The sequence below is a fragment of the Vanellus vanellus genome, assembly GCF_965231255.1.
Source record: "Vanellus vanellus genome assembly, chromosome: 1".
NCBI lineage: Eukaryota > Metazoa > Chordata > Aves > Charadriiformes > Charadriidae > Vanellus > Vanellus vanellus.
The window spans coordinates 164,825,632-164,847,184 of NC_138905.1; the positions used below are offsets into that span (position 1 = coordinate 164,825,632).

Genomic DNA, 21,553 nt, shown 5'->3' on the forward strand with positions numbered 1-21,553 from the left:
ACATAACAGGCATGCTCTAGGGTGTCCTACATGGCCTTCAACTGCCAGTCCAAGAGGGCATGGGCATCCCGCAGGATTGTCCTATCTGCCAGCCCAATTAGATGTCATATACTCCGAGGCATCTCAGTGTCGCATATCTACATGTAGATATCTTGGTTGAGCCTTTAATTTCCCAATCTGTGAGAGGTGTCTGTGCCAGATGGGGTGAATCACTCTCCAAAGATGTGTGTCTCTCTCCACTGACTTCAGAAAGAGCCTGGCTTTTAGGCCCTGTGCTGTGAAGACGTGATTGAATTGCCTGAGCATACGTATCTCGAATAGCTTGAGATGCTGCGGTGTATTCTACTTGCCTGCTCCAGAATTATATTGGTCTCCTCTAGTCCTGTGCCATATCTGCCAGTCCCATGTTTAAGATGCTCTGGGGTGTCTCAGATGGTGCTTTACATCTATGCTTAGACAACTCTCTCAAGCTCTGTGTAACTTCATAAATAAATCTGATGTGTTTTAAACCATCTGTACCACTTCTTTTGCGGGATATTTAATTTTTTTGGGTCACATTTCTCGCAATTTATTTTGATCTGTTTCTTGCTTATTAAGCCTTACTGGTTACAGCTATGACAATAACACAGGGAAACTGCTCTCCTTGGAACAGAATAGCTGGATTAATCACATAAGTTCAGGCAAGGATGAAGGAGCACTTTCTTAGAAGGGCTCAGTACCCGATGATTTCAATGTAGGATTCTTATGAGGGATGCTTTGTGCAAGGTACCTCATAAAATATGCTCACCTGGATTAAGTTTATAAATATGAGCAGGTTTCATATGTTGGATATGAGCAGGAATAAAAAAAAAATGTTTCAGATATGTTACTTGTTTGTATAAGATTGAGATGCAGAGGAAATCTTTTTTAAACTTGGTCTCTTCTGAGGGCATGCTGTCAAAGACAGATGAAAGCAGAATTGTTTGTCATTTCTTTTGAGGTTTACATAGCTGCATGTTTGGACTTTGCAATGACAGCTTAAAGTTAAGTGGTCTGACAGTGTTTTCTGAATACAAACTCCAGAACAGACTTCTAAAAGCACTAATGTAAGACTGAATAGTCAGCTGACTCACAAGGAAAGATTTTTTTCTTGTACTTATAATAACCAAGAGGGTCTTTAACTGTTTGACACGACTATCAAAATACTAATATTGCTGTATGTTTTTATTAAGCAAGCAATAGAAAATGATCAGTGTGCAGACTGGAAAACTCCTGTGAGGGGGATTCTCCTTATGTCCTGTTAGCATTGCAAAGGTTAGGAGGATCTAAGAGAAGCTGGTACTCCAGGCTCTGTCTATAGTTAATGAAGAGAGATACGTGATTCAGGGAATGATTCTGCACATTAAACGCTGAGGATCTAATATAGAGAGGTTGAATGGTGTCCTTGCGAGGCAGGAGTGCGGCATTTATATCCTTCTGGGTAAAATTCCCCACGTTGGTGTGACATGCAGGCAGTGACCTTTCCCAAGTGCTGCTAAGGGATTACAGCTCTGAAAGAAGGCCTTCTGCTCTAATCCACGTAAACAGCCCTTCCTTGCTCCAGCTGAGGTCAGTGGCCATCTCTAACTCAAGGGATTGTTGATCTCAACCCAAAAGGAGATAACACATGCATCACTGCCATTTGGAGATGGATTTGATACCAACTCTCATCGTTAACGGGCCATGAATAGTTATTATTTTAAATATCACCAGCAAGAAAAACAAATAGGTATTTGGCTTGAACGCTTTTTAAAGTAACGGAAGCAATGCTAAGCCCCTTGTTTTTTTCTGAAATAATGTGTGAACAAACCTAGCTAAATCATATGGAGACAAGTTCCCTTTTGAAAGCCTACAAGTTATTATCAGTGAGTTACAAAGGATTATCTGCATTGGCAATTTTCATTAGTTACAGCCTTTAAAGGCCAGCAGCATATGACACATCTCTGCTTTATTCAGGATACGGCTCAGTATTTTGAAACCTTTTAGTTTAAAAAAGATATTAATGTGTTTAGAAGTATTCTCACTATGTGACTATGGAATGTCTCTTAAACCTTCCATTTTCATTGCACAAATGCTTGAACTGTCCTCACAACATAAGAGTAACCGAAGACGAACTGTGCCACCGGCCTTCCTTTTTGTGTACTTCCTCCCACTTCCGCCGTTTGCAGCCTTCAGCTCTGTCTGGAGCATGACTGAAACCTACAGGCTTTGGTGACCTTTCACTTTACCTTAACCAATTCTAGATCAAGATCCAGGCCTCTGCACTGAGCAATACACAAGGCCTGGTTCTGCCAATCTAAAGTGAAAGGGTAAAATTAAGAACCGGTCAAATAAGAATTGAGCATTACCAGCCAGATTTTTAGCCTGAGGTGCTACACTGAGTTATGAATCTGCTGTGGTAGAAAGACCTAAGTCTACAATGGAGGTAAACATCTTCTTTTCTGTTTCTTTTTTTTTAATGATAACTAGGCTACACTGTTTCCAGAAGAGCAGAGAACTAACAAACATTGCTTTTTGCTGCAGGGTAACGCCATGTCCTGACTAGAAATGCCACTGTATTTTTGTAGTTGAATTGCAATGAAGATTGACAGAATACAGTACATAGATGGAATACAGCATAGATAGAGGTGACTGGGAAGACTTGGTGTTGTGAAAGACTACTGTGATCGTCAAAGGAATGTGCTGAATGGTGGTGCCAAGGAGATACCCAGGTCCTTATCTGAATTAGTATACATGGGTTCCTGCTCAGCAATTTCAGCTGCATGTTGGAGAAACCTGTAGACATTTTAGGCTCATGATCAGAGCCATAGCAAGGCACAAGACATTTTGGTGCCCTAGTGCAGCCAGCACCTGCGGGAGTACCCAGCGGGGGTGCAGCTCACCGAAACCTCGTACCCCCAGCTAACAGTGGCTGTTTCCAGCTGGGTGCTTCCCTCCCCTCACTCTTGTTATGGCCCTGAGCACGACTCTTATCTGAAAGACAGACCAATGCTGGGCAAGTGTTCAGCAATAAGCTCAGCAAGCGGAGGGTATGAGATACAGTCTGGTTTAATTCAGACGCTTTAAAACCCTTTAATTTTGCTCATTGGCTTTACCTTGAGGTGATTGCTGAGACAGTATTAACAGCTTATAATAATTAGCCCACTATAAATTTATAGGTGTATAAATAGCAGGGACGTTGAAGTCTGAAATGTGAATCCAATGACTGGTAGTAAAGAAAATAATCTTCTGTTAAAGTCTTGTTTTCAAAATGATTGAATAAAAGCAAGATTAATGATCATTGAAGTTTTAGCTGATACAAGTCAATTTTTGAGAGGCATGGAAATAAAGCAGTAGTAATTTTTTAATTAAGTAAAGAAGTGGAACAAATCAACGTGCCTTTGCAAGCGTATATGTTAAAGAACTAGCTGCTAAAAATTGCTATAATACATAAAAAAAGTTTTAATCAAATACAAAAAATTAAAATATTGCTGTAGATCACTTTTCAAAGAGAATTTATACTGCAAAGTACCTGTTGTGGCTCATCTGTTTTTTGGCCTGCAGGAAAGAGCTTATTCACTTCTAACATTTCTAATGCATAAAAACTGAGTCATATTGTTCTCCTGCAATGTAATCCTGTACCATTTCCAATGGAGAAAAAAAAGGTTTATGGAATGCTGGAACAGCTGGCATAGAAACTATCTAGAGTGATCATGAAATTATTAAAAAAAACATTGTCAGGAGATTACCACTCTTCTGCTATATTACCAAACTATATCTACTAATTTGAAAATGGAATATATTTTGCCTTACCAGCCTATCCAAACTTGTGCCAGCAGCAGTTGTAGGTCGCTCCTCTGGGTTATATGGTCTAAACCGGGTATTGAAGTTTTCAGGGACAGAACGGGAAGATCTCAGGGCAGGTGCTGGTTTAGGTTGGCCACATCCTTGGAAAACCTGAAAAAGACATTGTAGGTTATATGAAAATCATTAAAAAAGGAAAGCTGGTATTTTATAGCCTCTTTATTCTCTCTTTCATATATTTGAAACTAGCTTTGATTGACAGTTTGACAATAGTGAATGGAACACTTCAACTGCATTAAAAATCAGGTTAATAATTAAGCATTATTAATTACTTGGTGAAGGTATGAAAACATATAGGGACCTTACAACCCCCTTAATTTAGGAAGGTGATTATTGTAAGAAGTTACCATCTGAAAGCATTAATTGCTCTCTTTCCAGGAAGAGAAATGAGCAAAAAGAAGTCCTTTGTGGCAGGACTTAGTTGATAATTGTTTTAGTTTTTGTTAAAATGTGGTATTTACCCAGAATCACAGCTCATTCATAATCCCTACTCACAGCTCTTCCTGCCTTGTAATTTTGTAGTCTCAGATAAAAGGTCAATAATGAAATATTCTCACAACTGGATTACTTACTTATTCCCTACCAATTTCTACCTAGAAGAGGGGCAAAGCATATTGAGTGGGCAATAGTGAGAATTATTTTCTGCTAGTGTGTTTGTTTTCTAGGTATACAAAATAATGTTCAGGGTTATGAAATTTTTCATATACTTCAATTTGGAGAAAAGTTTCAGTAGTGTTTATCTTGTGGATACTCAAGGACACTGAGGACACTTTTGACTACTGAATATCAAGTATATAACCCAGAGGAACTCTCACAGTAGTTGCTCAGCTGAAAGGAGATGGAATATTCACAGAGTTAAATTTTTCAAGTGCTCTGATGAAGTAGGATCCTAGTGTTTGCCTTCATACCAACTTTTTCAGTTCTGGGATCATCTTTCTTTTTTCTGACCATTGTATTTTGGCTGTTTCAACATTTTGCCTCCTTTCAGAAGAAAAAAAAAAAATTAAATGTCAGAATTTCTTTTAAGATATATTTTACAAAACCCTAACGCCAGACACATCTGTCTGAATGAGGTTTGTGGAGGTGAAAACTCTTATGCAGGTGCTGTATTTTGTTTGTAGGACTGGATTATTCCTTTTTGTGTGGCAGATAAGCTAACAGCTGTGTTGTGAGCCAGCAATCAAAAAGACTCATGTTTCCCTTTTACACTTTTAGATTTTCTGCCGTGAGTGGTTCTCTCTGAAGTAGCCACGGATGTTGTGACTTTTGTTGCTTTCAGGATGCATTACAATTGGCTCTTAGTTAGGTTTCCTGATGTTAATTTAGAGGCCCCAAATGATTCAAAATTTCTTGAAACTGATTCAAACTAATTTTATGTCCAATCATCAAGTCTGGTTTGGCTCAAAGTCCAGCAAGTCAGCTGTTGTACGGTTATCGGGATTTTTAATTTATGAGTGGAATATTGCCTGGTCTGGTTTGAGAATATCTGTAAGATTTTTTAAATAGTCTCTAGCTTCCCTAGTCAGGAGGACCATTGGACAATAAATTAATTAAATCAAACAGGAAAGATGATTTTTAGCTTGTAAAGTTCTAAATACTTCACCAGGAAAGAAATCAGCTAAGATTAATGTTCCGAATTTACACATGATTGTGTATGATACACAATGTACAAATTAAAGGCTCAAATATATATGTTGGCGGCATCAGTTATACTTACAAAACTTTACTGATATTCCTTCTGACAAAAGATAAATTATGTGCAAAAACCAAACCCATTTATTTAGACTTCTATGAAATGTAGTCAATTAATCCCATGTAGTCAATTAATGAATCAGGTGTTTTCTTACAAAACCAGCAACAATTATCCAAAACATGCAACTTGACTCTCAAGAGAAAGGAAAATGAGGGCACTGAATCTTCTCCTTAAATTTCACAGTGTGGGACTGTTAGTCTACTTGTATGACCACATGGAGTAACAGTGAGTCTGCATAATTTATATTTCATTTTTCTTATGACATGCTGAAAAAAACTCAACATAGAATTTGTGGCATTTAGCTTCATACAAATAGTTGTAGCAAGTAGTTTTGTATGAGCAAATTTACATGCAGCCAGATAATAATAGAGATGGAAACTAGACAGCAAATTTACATCACAGAAGAAGAAATAATTTATTTTTTAAATGACCTGGCAGAAATGCAGTGAAGTTACAATATTCAGTAACTAAATTTTGAGTGCAAAAGAGACATTTTCTAATTTGCATCCAGGTATTAACTGACAGAACAGAAAATGTAAAGATGATACTTGAAATTAACACATGCCTCCTAAGAAGCAGCGTATTAAATTCTTCACAATGCTGCTCAGAGATACCGAGCAATTTCTGGAAAAATATTCACATTTCATTATGTATGCTGTGAATTGGCAGCCTAAATCCACTCCCTTTAAAAAAATGCATTTTATATATAATTGGTGTAGTCCATCTCATCTGAATTTAGACAAGGGATTCCATTTGAAATTAAGAAACATCTAGGTGTGTACATGTAAACGTCTACATTTAAGCTAAACATCTAAGCTCCCATTTTAGACAGTGTCAAAAGCTCCCTTCAGTTGCTCTCACGTCAGAATTTATAATAGTTTGTGATGTCCTGAGATATCCGAGACATCCGTTAAGACTGTCTTAACACAAGACCATTCCCCACTGAACTGCAACTAAAGCTCAAATGGGCTATTCTAGGGTGTTCCAAAGAGCACCAGACCTCTAAGGTCAGGGATATGAACGAAGCCACAAGATCAAGTCAACAGAGCCGCTAAAGAACTACATCTTCGGAGTCGACTAAATGGAGGTATCTACTTCAGGACCAGGAAGTAGAGACTGTAAAAAAAGAGTCCTTTTCCCAGGAGGACTCACAGTTTTGAATCCTAGCAGATAGAATTTGTTCTCTCTGAAACCTTGAGTCATACTATTATTTAGACATGTGCTAGTGCTCAGTGTTTCCTATTGAGTGTCTCTATATGACTCTGCTCCACCGACTCTCATCTTCAGATAGAGTAGCATTGATTTTTTCCTGAAGTGCCATTATATTTTTCCTGCACAGGGCTCTGGAAAGAACACAGATAAATGTTTTGTTAATATGAAACGCAGGGGCTATTTTAAGAAGAACCTTGGATGTAGTTTTACGAAGATTTCCTCCTTATAAATAATGCATAGGTAGTCTGCTATGTCATGGAGCTCATTCATCTATTTAGCTGAAGTAATTGCTGAAAAAGAACATATATCTATAGGTTAAAATGCCACATCCATCAGCTCAGACAAAAGTAGATTTAAGACTTACTAAGGGGAGACTCAGTTATGGGATAGCCTTTATGAAAGTGGAAAAATCTTGGCACGGCACCCAAAGGACACTTACAGCAGCCAAGCATATCTGTATACAACCAGACTGTTCAAACGCAGAAAATAGTCCAGTATGTTGTGTTTTGAGTAGCAATGAAGACAAAATTTTGCCAATGCAACCAGATTAGGAACTTTCTCCATTTTGAAGAAAAATTGATGTTATAACATATTTTCTGCTGTTTGTTGGGTTTTTCTCCACTTCTTGTGAACAAGCAATCTCTGCAGATGTCAACTAGTTAACATTCATATTGTTAAAATGGAACAGATGTAGGACTTACGCTTTGACTTGAAGCAGGAATCAAAGGTAATGGTACTGACAGCCTTATGGGAAGATTGTGAAGGCCCCCAAACATGTTGGTTTTGGCCAGGACTGAAATAAGCATTTGTATGTTATGACTCTCTGAATATGACTCACTGAATTACCTCAGAGAGAATGAGAATAAGAATAAGGTGAATGTAGGCTATGACTAAGTCTTGGATATGAGCTGAGCCATGGGAAACAAAATACAGAATACAAAACTTTTACCTGAGAAATAATCAAGCTGATGCCGAGCACTGAGTTTGGCACTATAATGTTCAAATACCAAAGATGCATCACTGGCGAATAACAAAGAGATTTCAATAATGGAGAAAACATGTCTCAGACATTATCAGGAGAAACCCAAGGAATATCTATTGCAAACTGTCTTCTACCAGAAGCAACCTTCAGGGAACACCACTGAAGTCTGAGTAGACCCCGATTGCAAAGGCTACTCTTAAAAAGTGCTGATGCCTTGGGATGCATCTCAGGCAGCCTGGACTGATCGTTTTTGCACTCTGTGTATTTTGGTTTGCAGAAGGCACCCTGTCAGAATGCCTGCAGGTGGTAGATGATGAACCTATGGAAGCCGGTTTTGATGATCTTCAGTCCTTACCTTTCTTTTGGAGAAGGGAACCTCCGGTCTGATTCAGAGCACGTAGATTCCTCTAGCAGAAAGACCTTGGGGTCTGACTTTCTAGACCACTGCTCCTTTTTGAAAAGCATCTCCAGAGATTGCAGCTGTCAGGAATGTGACTTTCCCTGAGGCAAAATAAGGACCGTGTGTGGCTGTTGTTCAGGGACATGACAGCCACACAAGGTGAGCAGAATATGAAGCCTAGAAGTCAGACTTTCTAGGCAGCCAGTGCTGAATTCAGGCTGCAGAGAAATATCAAGAAAACAGAGAAAGATTCCAGCCTCGGGATGAATTGGAGGATCTTAACACAATGCTAGTGTCAGGTTAATGTGAACTGTGCTAAAAGAATCAACCACAATCAGCACACAAACAAGAGAAGTTAACGGCCTAGGAACAGAGATGCTCCATTTTGTACAGTGACAGGTACTGGATATGGCTGAGTCTGTGTGTCCTTGGTTGGACGTACAAAGATAGAAGAGGTACATGTGGCACCTCTATAATTCTCTGTCTGGATATTGATGTGCAGCCATCAAGAGTGGAAGACAGAGGGTTTGTGTCTTCCAAGGAAATGAAAGACAAGACGTGAACTCAAGCAATAAGCCCTGACTGCCTGCACTGATTAATTGTTAACTCATTGGCTTTTTCTTGGACTGCTCCAACTTGCTCTTTGCAGAATGAAACAGCTCCAGAGAAGGTAGCTCTCAGCAGTATAGAAATGAATCAGGCTGTGACACTTTGGCCTCAAGACCAGGCACTGGGCCTTGTCCCCCTTTTATTTATTAGTATAACTGTAACCATGAAGACTATTTCTCAGAAGAATAGTGCTGAATAGGAGGTGCATATTTATAGAAAAAAGATATTGGACAAACCCCTCAGTGCTACATCAAGTGAAGAATGGAGGGACAAACCACAAAAATAGGGACTTAAGAAATTAATGATGTATTTTTCTGCTGATGTCTAAAACCGAAAACTTCCATGATTCACATAAGAGCATCCATTTTTACTTATTTTTATGCATTTATGTTGGAAAGCATACATTGTTGCTCACTTAATTTTGCCTCCATATGCAGAGTAATGTACAGTCAATGTGTTGTATCAAACATACTTCTATTTTTCTCCAATAAATGTCAATATATAATTGCAGCTGGTATAATACCAAACATCATCTTGTGATACAAAGACAAATTGATGGTGCAATTTAATGTGAATGGCTTTTGGAATAGGGCAATTTTATATAAATATTTGAAACAGAAGAGGGATGGATTTTAGATTAAATGAACTCTGGGTCTTCTACCTGCAGAGAGGATGAGATTAGTGAGAGGTCCTTGAAGAATAAATTGTTCGTTTTCATTTGTTGCATTCCTCTTAAAAAAGAAACGACATTATACAATGGCCCAAAATTCTACTGAACACAGCAGAGAACCTCCTCCCAGGCATGAGCCAGATTTTTAGGTAGAAAAAGCTGTATGTCAGTGGTGAAGAATAATCTATGTGTGTGGGTGTTGCAGGCATAACATTATTAGTGCTTCGTCATATTCCCACTGTAGAAACGCACTGCTTGACTTGTGGAAAAATAGCTGTGATTCCTAGCCACCACATTTTCAGTGGGTGCAGTCGAATGCAAGGTACAAAATTGTTTGAAGAAAGAGAAAATAGTGAGATTTCGGCACCCTGCCTGAAGCTTTCTGAGCGGCGTCTCAGAATAACTGACAAGCGTGGCTTTTCTCCTACAGTAGCTCTGCAATTGCATTCCATGCACCCCATTACATCTGGCAAGGTATCTGTCATTTTCACTGAAGGTCTAAGTGGTCAATATATATAAGGGGGAAAAATTAGACGACAAATGACTGATTCGAAGTCTGCTCATATATCATCTCTACAGATCTGACATGACATTGGAGACACAGCACGAAACCCAAAGTCTTTGCCTTCTTACACTTTTCTTTAAGAATAAAGCATTTCCATGGTTTAGGACCTGAAAAAAAGATGGATATAACCTAGGAAAACAAGGAAATCACATTTCAGGAGAATAATGGTCTACACAGAAATGTACAAAAACCTCTCAAGGATAGACAGCTCTGTTACCTATGAAAATAAAATAAATTTCACTGATATAATTTTGTTTCTGTTTCTCAAGATTTTAAAAAATATTGGCCAAGGTTTCTCTTAGAAGAAAAACTTTACATTGCAAATGGAATTGCTGTGAGTTATTAATCTTTACAGCAAATAAAATATTTCTGAGGGACAGGAGAAACAGTCTGCTCTGCTACAAATGAGTAGTGAGATGAGCTTGTGCCAAGGTGATGTCATTGGACTCTGGCAGGCGACGCAGCTTCCCAACTAATGGAAAAACTATGAGAACTGAGCAAGTAAAAAAGGAAAATGAAATACACCTGAGCCTTGGGTGAGTTTTCAGTGAAAATATTTTTTGTTTCCTTTTTTGAGGCACAGTCTGAGTTTGCTGAAGCCTTTAATTCCCAAAATATTCGAGAGAATTTGGCTGTTAAATGCCTTGATCGCTGCTGCCAGAACAAAGTCTCATCGCACAGGATGTAGACCGCTTTTAAAATCTGAGTAACTTCATGTAGGTTGAAAGTAAAAAGCATCTTGAAGGAAATCCTTAGCAACCTGCAGCGCTGGGGCCGTAAAAAGCATCTAATTTTGGGCTGGCAGGAAGAATATTAACCTCAGCCTCCTGCTTTTTGTCCTCACATTTTTTCCCAGCTACGGCAGCTTCCTTCCAAGCAAAGGAAATTCACTGGCTTGGATGGCAGTCTAGCCAGCACCTAACTGTCTACTGGGAGATCAATGGGAGGCAGAAACTCCTAATGCCGAGAACCTGGAAAACCGTTGACTTTAGATTTTGAGCTGCAGTGCACTGATGAATATTAAGGAAGAGCCATTAGCTGTTGACTGTTGGCTCAACAGCACCTGCTACTGAATCCAAAGGATCTTATTAACGTGGGGTTCAGAGGTGGTGGTGATTTGTGTATACACAAACACGCTAAAAATGGAAAGGAGGAAGCTGGTGTCATTAAGTCTGTTTATCTTCATGTCAGAATCCAGACAAAACTCTATCAAACTGAGGTCTGGTAATCAGAGACTGTCCAATGTAATGATATTTCCCTTGAGTGGCTATTAAAGGAGGTTAAAGGGAACATTTTGTGTATTCACCTCAAACACACTGTGCTTCAGTCTGACCTAGACAGATCAAAATGTGCTTGGAAGTTATTATGGAGAATCGCAGATGAGACAGAAGCAGAAGTTACCAAAAGGCTCTGCTTACAGAGTTACAGCTAATTTTCAGCACTCTGTTTTCCTTAAATCTTTTACAGCTATTAATCTGGAGTTTACTAAATGGTACCTTTCTCCCTGCCGCTCCCTTTTGAAAACTTCTAGCTTGTTTCACTACACAAAGGATGCAAAGGCAACCTGGTGAACTGTTGAACAAGCAAACACAATTTCTAGTGGTCTGGATAATCTTTCTAAAAGTCTGGACAGAAAAACAGTGTAGATGTTTTTTCCCCTGCTTGTGACATTCAGCAACAGAGAAGGCGCGAGTCACACAGTACCTTTGCCGACACCTGCATGCTGTTTTCTTGCATGTTCATGATGGCTTCGGAAATCTTGACATCAATAGGATCCATGACTGATTCAATGTTGAATGGTCCCTCTAATCTCTCCGCTACCAGAAGCATAGCATCTGTTAAAACACAAAGCAGCCATTCCCTTAAAGAAGGGATACTTTTGGGTGCCTCAGACGGACCAGCATTGCCAGCCAGAGGCGTGGGTACCGAGCGCTCCCGGGCAGGAGCCGCGGGGATGTGTGGCAGCAGGACCGTGAAGCCCGTGGTGCAGTTTCTCAGCTGTCAAAACTATCTTCCCCTACCACTGCCACCACAGAAAGAAGAATAAAGACTGTAAAAGCTGGATTAATAATAGTTGCCACAGCATTATCAAGCTTGGGGTAAAATTATTTTCCACGGCGTCGCACCACTCGAAGCAGCCAGTGCTCTGAAGTGTACTTGTGTAGTCTCCTTCCTGCGAAAAAGCAGGATGATCGAAATGAATCCCTGGGGTATGTTCTTAGAGTTTGTGTGAAATGATGAAAACTTTGATATGATATATCAGGGTGTTATAATTAAAGCAGCTGTTCTTTCTGACCTTAATGATCTCATTTTCTTGCAATATGAACAGCAGATGAATATTGGATTTCTGCCATAGCGTATAGGTATAAACCATGTTTGCCTTGCTACATTTTCAAAACATGGTTGAAAGTTGTATGCAGAAAAATATATTCTTTGTATGTTTTGGATTTTAAAAACAATTGCTTGCTTAGTTTACATTAGAGCCCCTCTCCAAAATAATTTTATCTTTTTGTGTTCGTTAACAGGTGAAAACCAAGCCACTGAAAAGAAATTAATAACAGTAAAAAAGGTTTTGCCATATGTTTGTCTACGCACAGACACAGAGTCATTACAATTTCTGTGTCAATAGCCATACGATAAACTGGATTTATACTATACCTTTGAACATCATATTTGATCCTTGTCTCATATGTTCGCACCTAAAATTTTCAGCATCTAATTAGCTTTGAACAGATGCCACTTGCAATTTTAACATGATAAATAAAAATCGTCACATGCTCTTTTCTTTATCACTCAGGCTCAGGCTCCAAAAGGTGTTAATCAGACTTCCTTCCAAAACAGACCCCACGCATGCTTTAGTGTTGTAAGCACGAGTCCCACGGCAACTATGTGGGGAAGGCACAGAGCACCCCGTAGCCCCGACCGTTAGCTCTGCACTTGGCTGGGGAGTCCCAGGACTTCTTTCCAGCCTGCGTGGCCACCTTCTCCCTCCCCACAGGAGAGGCTGATGTCTCACCCTGGCAGCTGAGACACTGACACCCATGCACAGCCTGACATGAGGGTTGCAATATGTTGATGTATGCAGTCAGCGCATGCTTAAAAATCCCACGGAAACTAAAATTACTTGGCACGTAGTACCTAAGCACTTTTGCAAATTCAGGTCTAATGTTCCACAGTACTTTTAGTCTGGAAAGTGTGTAATGCGTTATTTGGAGTGGGGCGTATAGCACTGTTGCTAACTGTGAGAAACAGTGAGATGATAGGAATTCAGTTTCAGACAGAGGTATTATTTTGGCTCTACATTATTTTAAAATTCTTTTGTTTAAACCCTTGTCCAGTGGGAAACTCAGTGAAAACAGCACCTAACTCTGATAAAGGCAACAAAACAGTTTTCCTACGCACACACACATACACATGCACATGCATACACTTAAAGATTCCTGCAATAAGTTAGCAATTTTTCCACATGCAAAGAGAAATTGTAAGTGTGGTCTAGAATAAAGGATTTTCTTCCTCACACGTTCGGAATGACTTTTATAACATGTTTATGCCTCTGCCCTTTGTGAGTAATGTGCTCAGCCTAAATCCTAGCTGCCACAAGTACTGGGCATTGTTATGGCACAGGTCTTGGTCACTGGATTTTGGTGGTTTAGTCCAGGTTAGGGTTAAGATTAAAGTTAATGCATAAAACAGTCACAAGGCTTTTGTACGTTTTTGCTTGTTTTGTTTTGGATTGGTTTGTTTTGGTTTGGGTTTTTTGATAGAAGTAGCCCACAGTTTAAGTTAAGGACAGGGTGCCGCTGTGTACCGGCACACTTTTGTTTGGGAACCAGCAGGTTGGACAAGTCTAGTGTTAAGCTCAAGTACATGTTTGGGATGATGGACTGTATTGAAGTGGAGTTTGGTAAATAGGTAACTGCTGGAGACCCTTCATGAGAACAAGTGGTGGCTTGAGTCTACTTGATGCTTCTTCGGATGGTATGGGGCACTAGTTCTGAATTAAATCTTGAAGTAGGATCTACATGGCAGAAAAGTGCATTGTCCTTAACTGAAAAAGAACCACAGCTTTAATTGTAAGAACAGCCTTTCCTCAAGCAAAGGACTTTCAACTTCAAAAGAAAATAGTTCTAGGACATGCAGACTAGAGATCTGTGCCTGGCTTAGACAGTTTGTATCTTTAGAAAAAACATCTTCTAGTTCATCCCCTTCTATTTTATGAACCTTAACCCTATCCATGGGCTTAGTCTTTCCACTGGAAGTGGGCAAAGGCTGAGAAAAGTGGGTAATTCCTGGCTGCCAAAGGTCTCTGTAAGCTTTGTGCTATGTTGAGCTTCCTTGTTTCATATAGTATGGTATAGGTCTGATGGTGGGTTCAAGAGCTTGGGTTCAAGTTCAGGATAGAGTCAAGTTTATGTGTCAATCAATTGCATGTGCTACAGCTTTATGCTAAAAAAAAGGGAGAGGAGAGGAGAGGAGAGGAGAGGAGAGGAGAGGAGAGGAGAGGAGAGGAGAGGAGAGGAGAGGAGAGGAGAGGAGAGGAGAGGGGAGGGGAGGGGAGGGGAGGGGAGGGGAGGGAGGAGAGGAGAGGAGAGGAGAGGAGAGGAGAGGAGAGGAGTGAGAGGAGAGGAGAGGAGAGGAGAGGAAGAGAGGAGAGGAGAGGAGGAGAGGAGAGGAGAGGAGAGGAGAGGAGAGGAGAGGAGAGGAGAGGAGAGGAGAGGAGAGGAAGGAAGGGAAGAAGAAAAGAAAAGAAAAGAAAAGAAAAGAAAAGAAAAGAAAAGAAAAGAAAAGAAAAGAAAAGAAAAGAAAAGAAAAGAAAAGAAAAGAAAAGAAAAGAAAAGAAAAGAAAAGAAAAGAAAAGAAAAGAAAAGAAAAGAAAAAGAAAAGAAAAGAAAAGAAAAGAAAAAAGATCAAAATCAAGCAGTATATCCCAGATTGTGCATATTCTTTAATTGCGATCTCCTTCTCTGGCTTGGAATGCCTCTGGACCACTCCAGGCAGCTATTCACAACACAAATCTGTGGAGAAGCTAGCCTGAAGCCATGAGGCCATTAGTAAACAGTATCATTCGACCTTGGAGCCTGGCAATCTTTTATTTGTTTAGGACTGTAGGAATATGGCTAGGAACCAGTGGCTTAAGGTAAAACTGTGTTCTGAAATATCCATACCTTTATTGATGACAGATACATCTTTATGTCAGCAGTCTGTATTTTTGGTTTGGAGCTAGAATGTGGGACAACACTAGTGTTAAACTAGAGGCCTATACAGGGACATATTTGAAGAGGCAGAGTCTGAGAAATGGATTAAATGCTGGGATGAGAGAGGCTTGAAGGGCTAAGGTAAAACAGGTTCCTCCTGCAACTTTATTTCGGAGGCTAACACAAGTTGTGAGTTAAGGCCCTTTTTAGGGCCCAGCTCAGCCTAGAAGTGTTGGGAATTGAACAGTTCAGATGAGCTCTTGCACAAAGGGAAAACTAATGTTTTTTGAGGACGCATTTTATCTTCTTCAGTTGCAGCAGGTGTGTGGGGCCATGGCTGATTTAGCAGTGACTGGGCTGCTGGGTTACTCCTGTCTCCTGGTAGGAGTACTACAAGCTCAGTCATGCAAAAGAGGATGAGCAAGTGCCGCTTCTGTGAACTCCAAAATGAGTTTCTTAGCCTCTGTCTGACTGAGCTCTTCCTTCTACCCTTTCTCTAACCCTTGTGTTGTCCCTAATATTAAGTCACACCTATCCAGATGATATCTGACAGCCCTAGACTGAGAGAAGCCATGAAGAGCATGGCAGCCATATTACTGTGGGTGTGCAGGCCCCTTGGGAACATAATCACCACTGTAGTTAATTAGCTTCTATCTACTGATTTTTTGAGTTAGCCCTCAGATTAAAATTCAGAATGAATTTCCTATCCTTAACATTGATCTCTAGAATAAAACAACCCACCGTGTGTTGTCTTCAGGTGAATTTCTCCTTTGGAAAACATCCCCTCAGCTCATTAGGTTGCATCCTTTTGTTTGCCAACCCCAACCCTCACTCCAGTGCTAAACCTTATTATTCACTCGCACAATTCTATATGAACACATGCAAGATATACACACCAAGTATCCTATGCAACTGATTGAAATAAAAGCTGTTAGGTTGAATATAGTAAAAATCAGATGAAATGTAATGTTCTGAGATCTATGACAGGGCAGTCACAATGATATAAAGGTGCTTCCCACGCTGTAACTCTTCAAATCTATAATCATGTAACAACAAAAAAACACTCTGTTGTCTGAAGTATCCTTTTTTTCTCCTAAAAAAATGTTATGAATATTATTACAGGAGAAGCTGTAAAGCTTTCAAAATGAAATTAATAAAACCTATATGCCTCAGTCTTGAAATCTTAATTCTCAAGAACAGACCCTTGAACTCAAAAAAAGCCTAACTCAGTTTAGTGGAACTCTGTGTGGGTTTCAGAATTTCTCATTCAGCTCAAATAGTGGATATTGGAAGCTTAATTATTGTTTGTACTATAAAACCCTGAAAACTGATAATTTACCTTTTTTTTTTGTTAATAGGACTGTATTGTTCAATTACACATGTTTATTTTTACCTCATTTGCATTTTTCAAAATCTGCTTTGTTTAAACTAGGCACACGTTTTCCCTCTCCATATACAACAGCACTTGGCAAAAAGCTGGTGTCTAGCTGCCGGGTGAGTGGATCAAGAACTCCATTTAGGTAAGTCATTCTTGCGTTGCACGTTTGTTAGTGACTCGGAAACAATAAACATGACTAATTGCTCACTTGAGGACATGGGTTTGCAAAACAGTCCTGAGAACGTGCGGAGCATATGGCACACTAGATTCACTGTCAGCGCCACTGCTCTTGACCTCTCCTGCTAGATGTGTGTCGCTCAAAACAGAAGTGGGGACCTTACAGATGCAGTAAAAACACCAAGTTTACTGCAGTCTCAAGGTGTAGTCCCAGGGGTTCCAAAATGTCTCTGCTGGCTGACAATAGCAGCTTTGTTTAACTGCTTTATATTCCCTAGTCCACACCAAGAAATATAGATATTTGACAGTGGCTCTTAGAAGGACATTGTTTCATTTTAAGCAATACATAAGAAAGAGATACTGCAGAAATTTTTGGTTTACCTCACAAATTATTTTTTTAAAAAGTTTTATGGGTGCCATCTTAATGAGATGTGCAGGACAAAGCTGATCACCTTGCTAAGTGATTCATTATATAACTTAAAAACTCAGAAGGCCATTTGTGAATTTCAAGTTATGATGATGTTTTGTGAACCCTGATCATGTCCAGGCAAAATAATGGATAGACTAATAACATAAATAAACAAGAATTTGCCTCTGTTTCCAAGGAACTTCATCAAGCCACTGTCTTTTTTACTTATCTTGATACCAAAAATGATGTCTTCCTGATTATGTTGCATTTCCTTCAGGTCAGGTAAATCCCAGATTGAAACAAAAGGAGCAGGGACAAGGGCACTGATTCATGAGACATCTGACAAGTGACAAAACCCCCAAACTAGACTGAAATATGAAGTTCCCGTAAAAAAAAATCAGTGCCTCCTTTTTCTTGCCACCTTTCTGTCATCAAGAAAATGTAAGGAGGGTCTGATAGGGAAGACTCAGGGAGCTGATAGGAAAGGCTCAGGGAGCTGATAAGGGAAGGCATTTTTTTAAGTCTGTGTTAGTTTGGCTGTAACATCACTTTTTCCTTTCACGCACACTTTGTTGTTCTTCTACTTTTAAATTATCAGTGAGATTCCATCAGTGGCTGAGCTTTCCCCAGGGAAATTCAGAAAAGCATCTATGGATGAAGTCTCTAAAAATGTTGTTTCTTCAGGGAGCCAAAGAATGGTAAAATACTAAATTGCATGTCCTTCGCAAAATCTTAAGGTGTATTTCGTGTCGGGAAGAAAGGGAGGAAGATCTTATCTTAAATTTCCTATCAGGAGTTTTCTATTTTTCCTAGTCCAATATATGTGGTCTAACATTTATTTATGAAGAACTGTGAAGTGTTTGTTCACATAGTTGCTTGTGAAAGAATGTAAGGATAAAATTTTATTTGGGAAGCTTCAAAGGATTAGTCTATGGACAAGTCCATGAAATACAGAAGAAGAGAGATGAATCAGTTGTAAACAGACTGAGCAACTTATTGTGGTTGACTATGACCCTGAGAGTGGCAATGACTGTTTTGGAAAAGGATATAACTGTTAATATGTTGGTCTGCAAAGCAGTGCTCATTTGGTGGCTGCCCAACCTTCTGATCAAGGGTAAGGGGAGGTGGGAGTTTGGATTGTATTTACTACGTCATGTAGGCAAAACTGAGTGAGTTTTCCATTGTGACACTAAATATAAATAGTGGTCATAAAATCTTCAGAGTGTTACATGGTATATTAATGAAACAAAATTAAAAATAAAAATTGAAAAGTGAAGTATGGGTACATATTGACTTTTTAGAAATATAATAACAGTGGAAATACATCCCTGTAATGCTCTGCCAAATATTTTACTGCTAGATTATGATTTACTAAAAAATTCAAGAAGAAGAAAGTAAAACGCCATCTCCTGTTTAATGAGAGGCTAAGAACTCTTTTCTCAAGAAATCAGAGTAAGGCATGGCAGTGATGCAAACCCTGCTGTTTTTCTTAAGGTCCGCAATCCCCTTTTCACATTATTATTCATATGAGAACACTACGGTTCTATTCTGATGAGGCTTAATTGACAGATTTCCTCTCTGACTATCATTAATCTCGGCATGTGTATTGGCATAATAACATTATAATTCTCTATATCCTGCTCTTTTCTTGTTGGGGGGAAAGTGCTTTTCTTAAAACTTGTTTTTGCACTTGTGTAAAGGGGATCTCAATATTCCTTATTTGGACATTCAGTTATCAATACCCAGTTAAGCTTATTTGTTAAGGCATGCAGACTAGTCCTTGCCTGAGGTTTAGGTAAGTGAGCAAAACATGAGAAACTGCTGGACGTGGCGTGACATTTTCCTGGAGGCAGCAAGTAACAGAGTAGGCAGCTGAACAAGAGTCACGGTTAGCGTCGAACAGAATGGCAGGATTTCACAGGCAGTTAGCAAAACAGGGAGCAATGGAGGAAAAGTACCTGGGGTGGGTTGTTTACACAGGACAAAACAAGGGCAAAGGAAGAGTTGGATTGAGGTGAGCTGGGGAACAAGCATGGGAAAGTGGGGAGAAGAGGACATATGAAAGAGACCATCCATGTGGAAGCATTGCTGGTCAGCAAACTTGCTGGCTGACTGGTCACAGAATCATACTGCAGTCGGCTCTATATTCTTATTAAACTCTATTTCTAACTATTTTCTGGTTGAGAATAATAGTGTAGGTGTGCGGCGTATTCTCTTTGTGTGTATGCATAGTGCCCTGCTAGCAAACTTCAAGCTGAGTAGGAGGAGAACAGCAGCTGGAAAGACCCAAGGTCCAAGCTGGACTCTTGGTGAAGAGTTCTGGCCTGGGTGCAGAGTTTGCATGGTCTTGAAGTCGAGGCTATGATTCAAGGGTGATGGTTCAAGATGTGTGTGCGTGTGTGAACAAAGGGGCCTGCCTGCATTCCCCTAGTGAACTGCCGTAGTGGCCAGAATCCCATCCCGACCTATGTGATGGAGCTGCTTTCTGAGAAAACATTGGCAACGTGCAAGGCAAAAGTTGGACCCTATACAAACTTCAGGTCAGTCTTCAATGCTTTCTAAAGCTTAATAGCACTTCATGGTGGTCTGACAGGGATCCGTTCAACCTCTCAGCCCTTCTGAGCTGATCGTTTCTGTAGCTCTTCCTAGAGCATGGAGTTCTTCAAAGGAGTAGTGAAGAAGAATGCAGTCCTGAAGGTGCCTACCTTTACACAGTGCAACCAAGATGTGGGAGACTCCATTTCAATTTTTTTTGCCTGCTGTGAGGAGGCTCAAAATTTTACCTGCTGGAAAAACACCCCAACCACCTGTCCTGTTCTTATGTGCCTGATAGCTCTTTTTTCAAAGCTGTTTATATGGAATTCTTAGCTATTCACCTGGACAGACAGATTGGTCTCTATCTTAGCATTTAAGGCACACAGTTATGAAGGGATGAATCCAGTTTTCCGGCTTATGCTGGCTTATCTTTTTCTGGCTGATGCCCAAAGGCTGATGTTATGAAAATTACATCAGAAGTTCTGCAGGTATCCAGAATTGTACTGGCCATGTTAATGACCAATTAATTAAAAAGGCAAACTAATATTGTATGTAGATAGTCAGATCTAGTTAGTTATTTTCTATGTTTAATTTCAGTTCTAAAAATTTGCAGATTTTAGAATTATAATGTGTTTTTTGGTATTTCTGATCAGCTGTGTAGCCATGCTGATTAGTGACAATATCACTTACTCTTCCCTCAAAAAAGCTAAAAAAGAATTGCCAACAGCATGGATAAGCTAAAGTTTTCCATATCCAATCCCGTAATAATGGAGAATTTTTTATTGCTGCTGCTGGGTTTGTCTATAACCGTTTCTTTTATGTCGAGCAGCTCAAGAAATAAATTTAATATCGTGTACAATATATGTATGAAAAAGTTATTGACAGGAAGTTGTCATCTTATTCCAGCTGATAGCAACAAAATGAATTTTGTAGGGTGAACTGCAGGCTGACTAGACTTTTTTGAGCATTTCTTATAACATACATTTTTCTTCCATGCATTAAAAAAATGACCATATTATAATTATTTTGCTTCTTTGTCTTTCTATAACTTTGAGCAATTCTAAATAATTTAGTGCAACGTTATTAGATTATATCTTACTTCTGTTCATGTATGCAAAAAGAAATTAGCAAAGACTAGGCAAAATGGTAATACTTATCTACTATTATTATTCTTCCACTATTTGCTGAATGCAAGAAGTTCTTCTGAACTAGACTTTTAGCAAATGTTATTGCCAAAATGTTGTTGAAGATTCTGTCTGAATGTGTCATGAATCAATTAATAAAATGTAATACATTTAGAAAATCTTTGCCTTGTTTTTTTTTTTTTCCATATGCCAAGAGGTGTTTAAATAGTCTCATCATCAGTCACAGAAAATGTTGTTAGTAAATAAAATAACTCTCCTAGATGTATGCCTGTATGCTCCCTGCTATACATCCGTTCTTTAAATTTGTATTAACATAGACTAGCGTGCCTAATTCTTTCTAGATATGTGGGCTTTGGAACACCGAAAAAAGTCCCTCTTTCTGACTCTTCTTTGATGAGATATGCTCAAATGGTTGAAGACAGCAAATCATAGCCTGAAATTTCTTATTTAATGTATCCTTTCCTCAGTAAAAATCTCCTGAATACATAGCTTGGATTATCTTGGTATGGTCACGGATGTTAGAACCTCAAAGATCTTTTCAGCCATTCCACTACCCACGGTGTACATTCCCTAGCAATCTGTCCAGTCCAATTTTAAAATAGCTTAGTTATGTTCTTCCCACTTTTTAAAGAAAGCTATTTCATTGTCTACTGTACATCACT

General features: G+C 39.3%; 1 protein-coding gene across 1 annotated transcript in view; it reads right to left on the reverse strand.

Moving 5' to 3' along the window:
- GPC6 (glypican 6) overlaps window positions 1-21,553 on the reverse strand; it is a gene marked incomplete at both ends in the record, with an annotated part of 788,000 nt that overhangs the window by 59,256 nt on the left and 707,191 nt on the right. Inside the window, 2 exons of the mRNA XM_082479868.1 lie at window positions 3,811-3,954; window positions 11,757-11,887. Of these exons, the coding sequence (XP_082335994.1) occupies window positions 3,811-3,954; window positions 11,757-11,887 (275 nt within the window). The remainder of the gene's footprint in view (window positions 1-3,810; window positions 3,955-11,756; window positions 11,888-21,553) is intronic.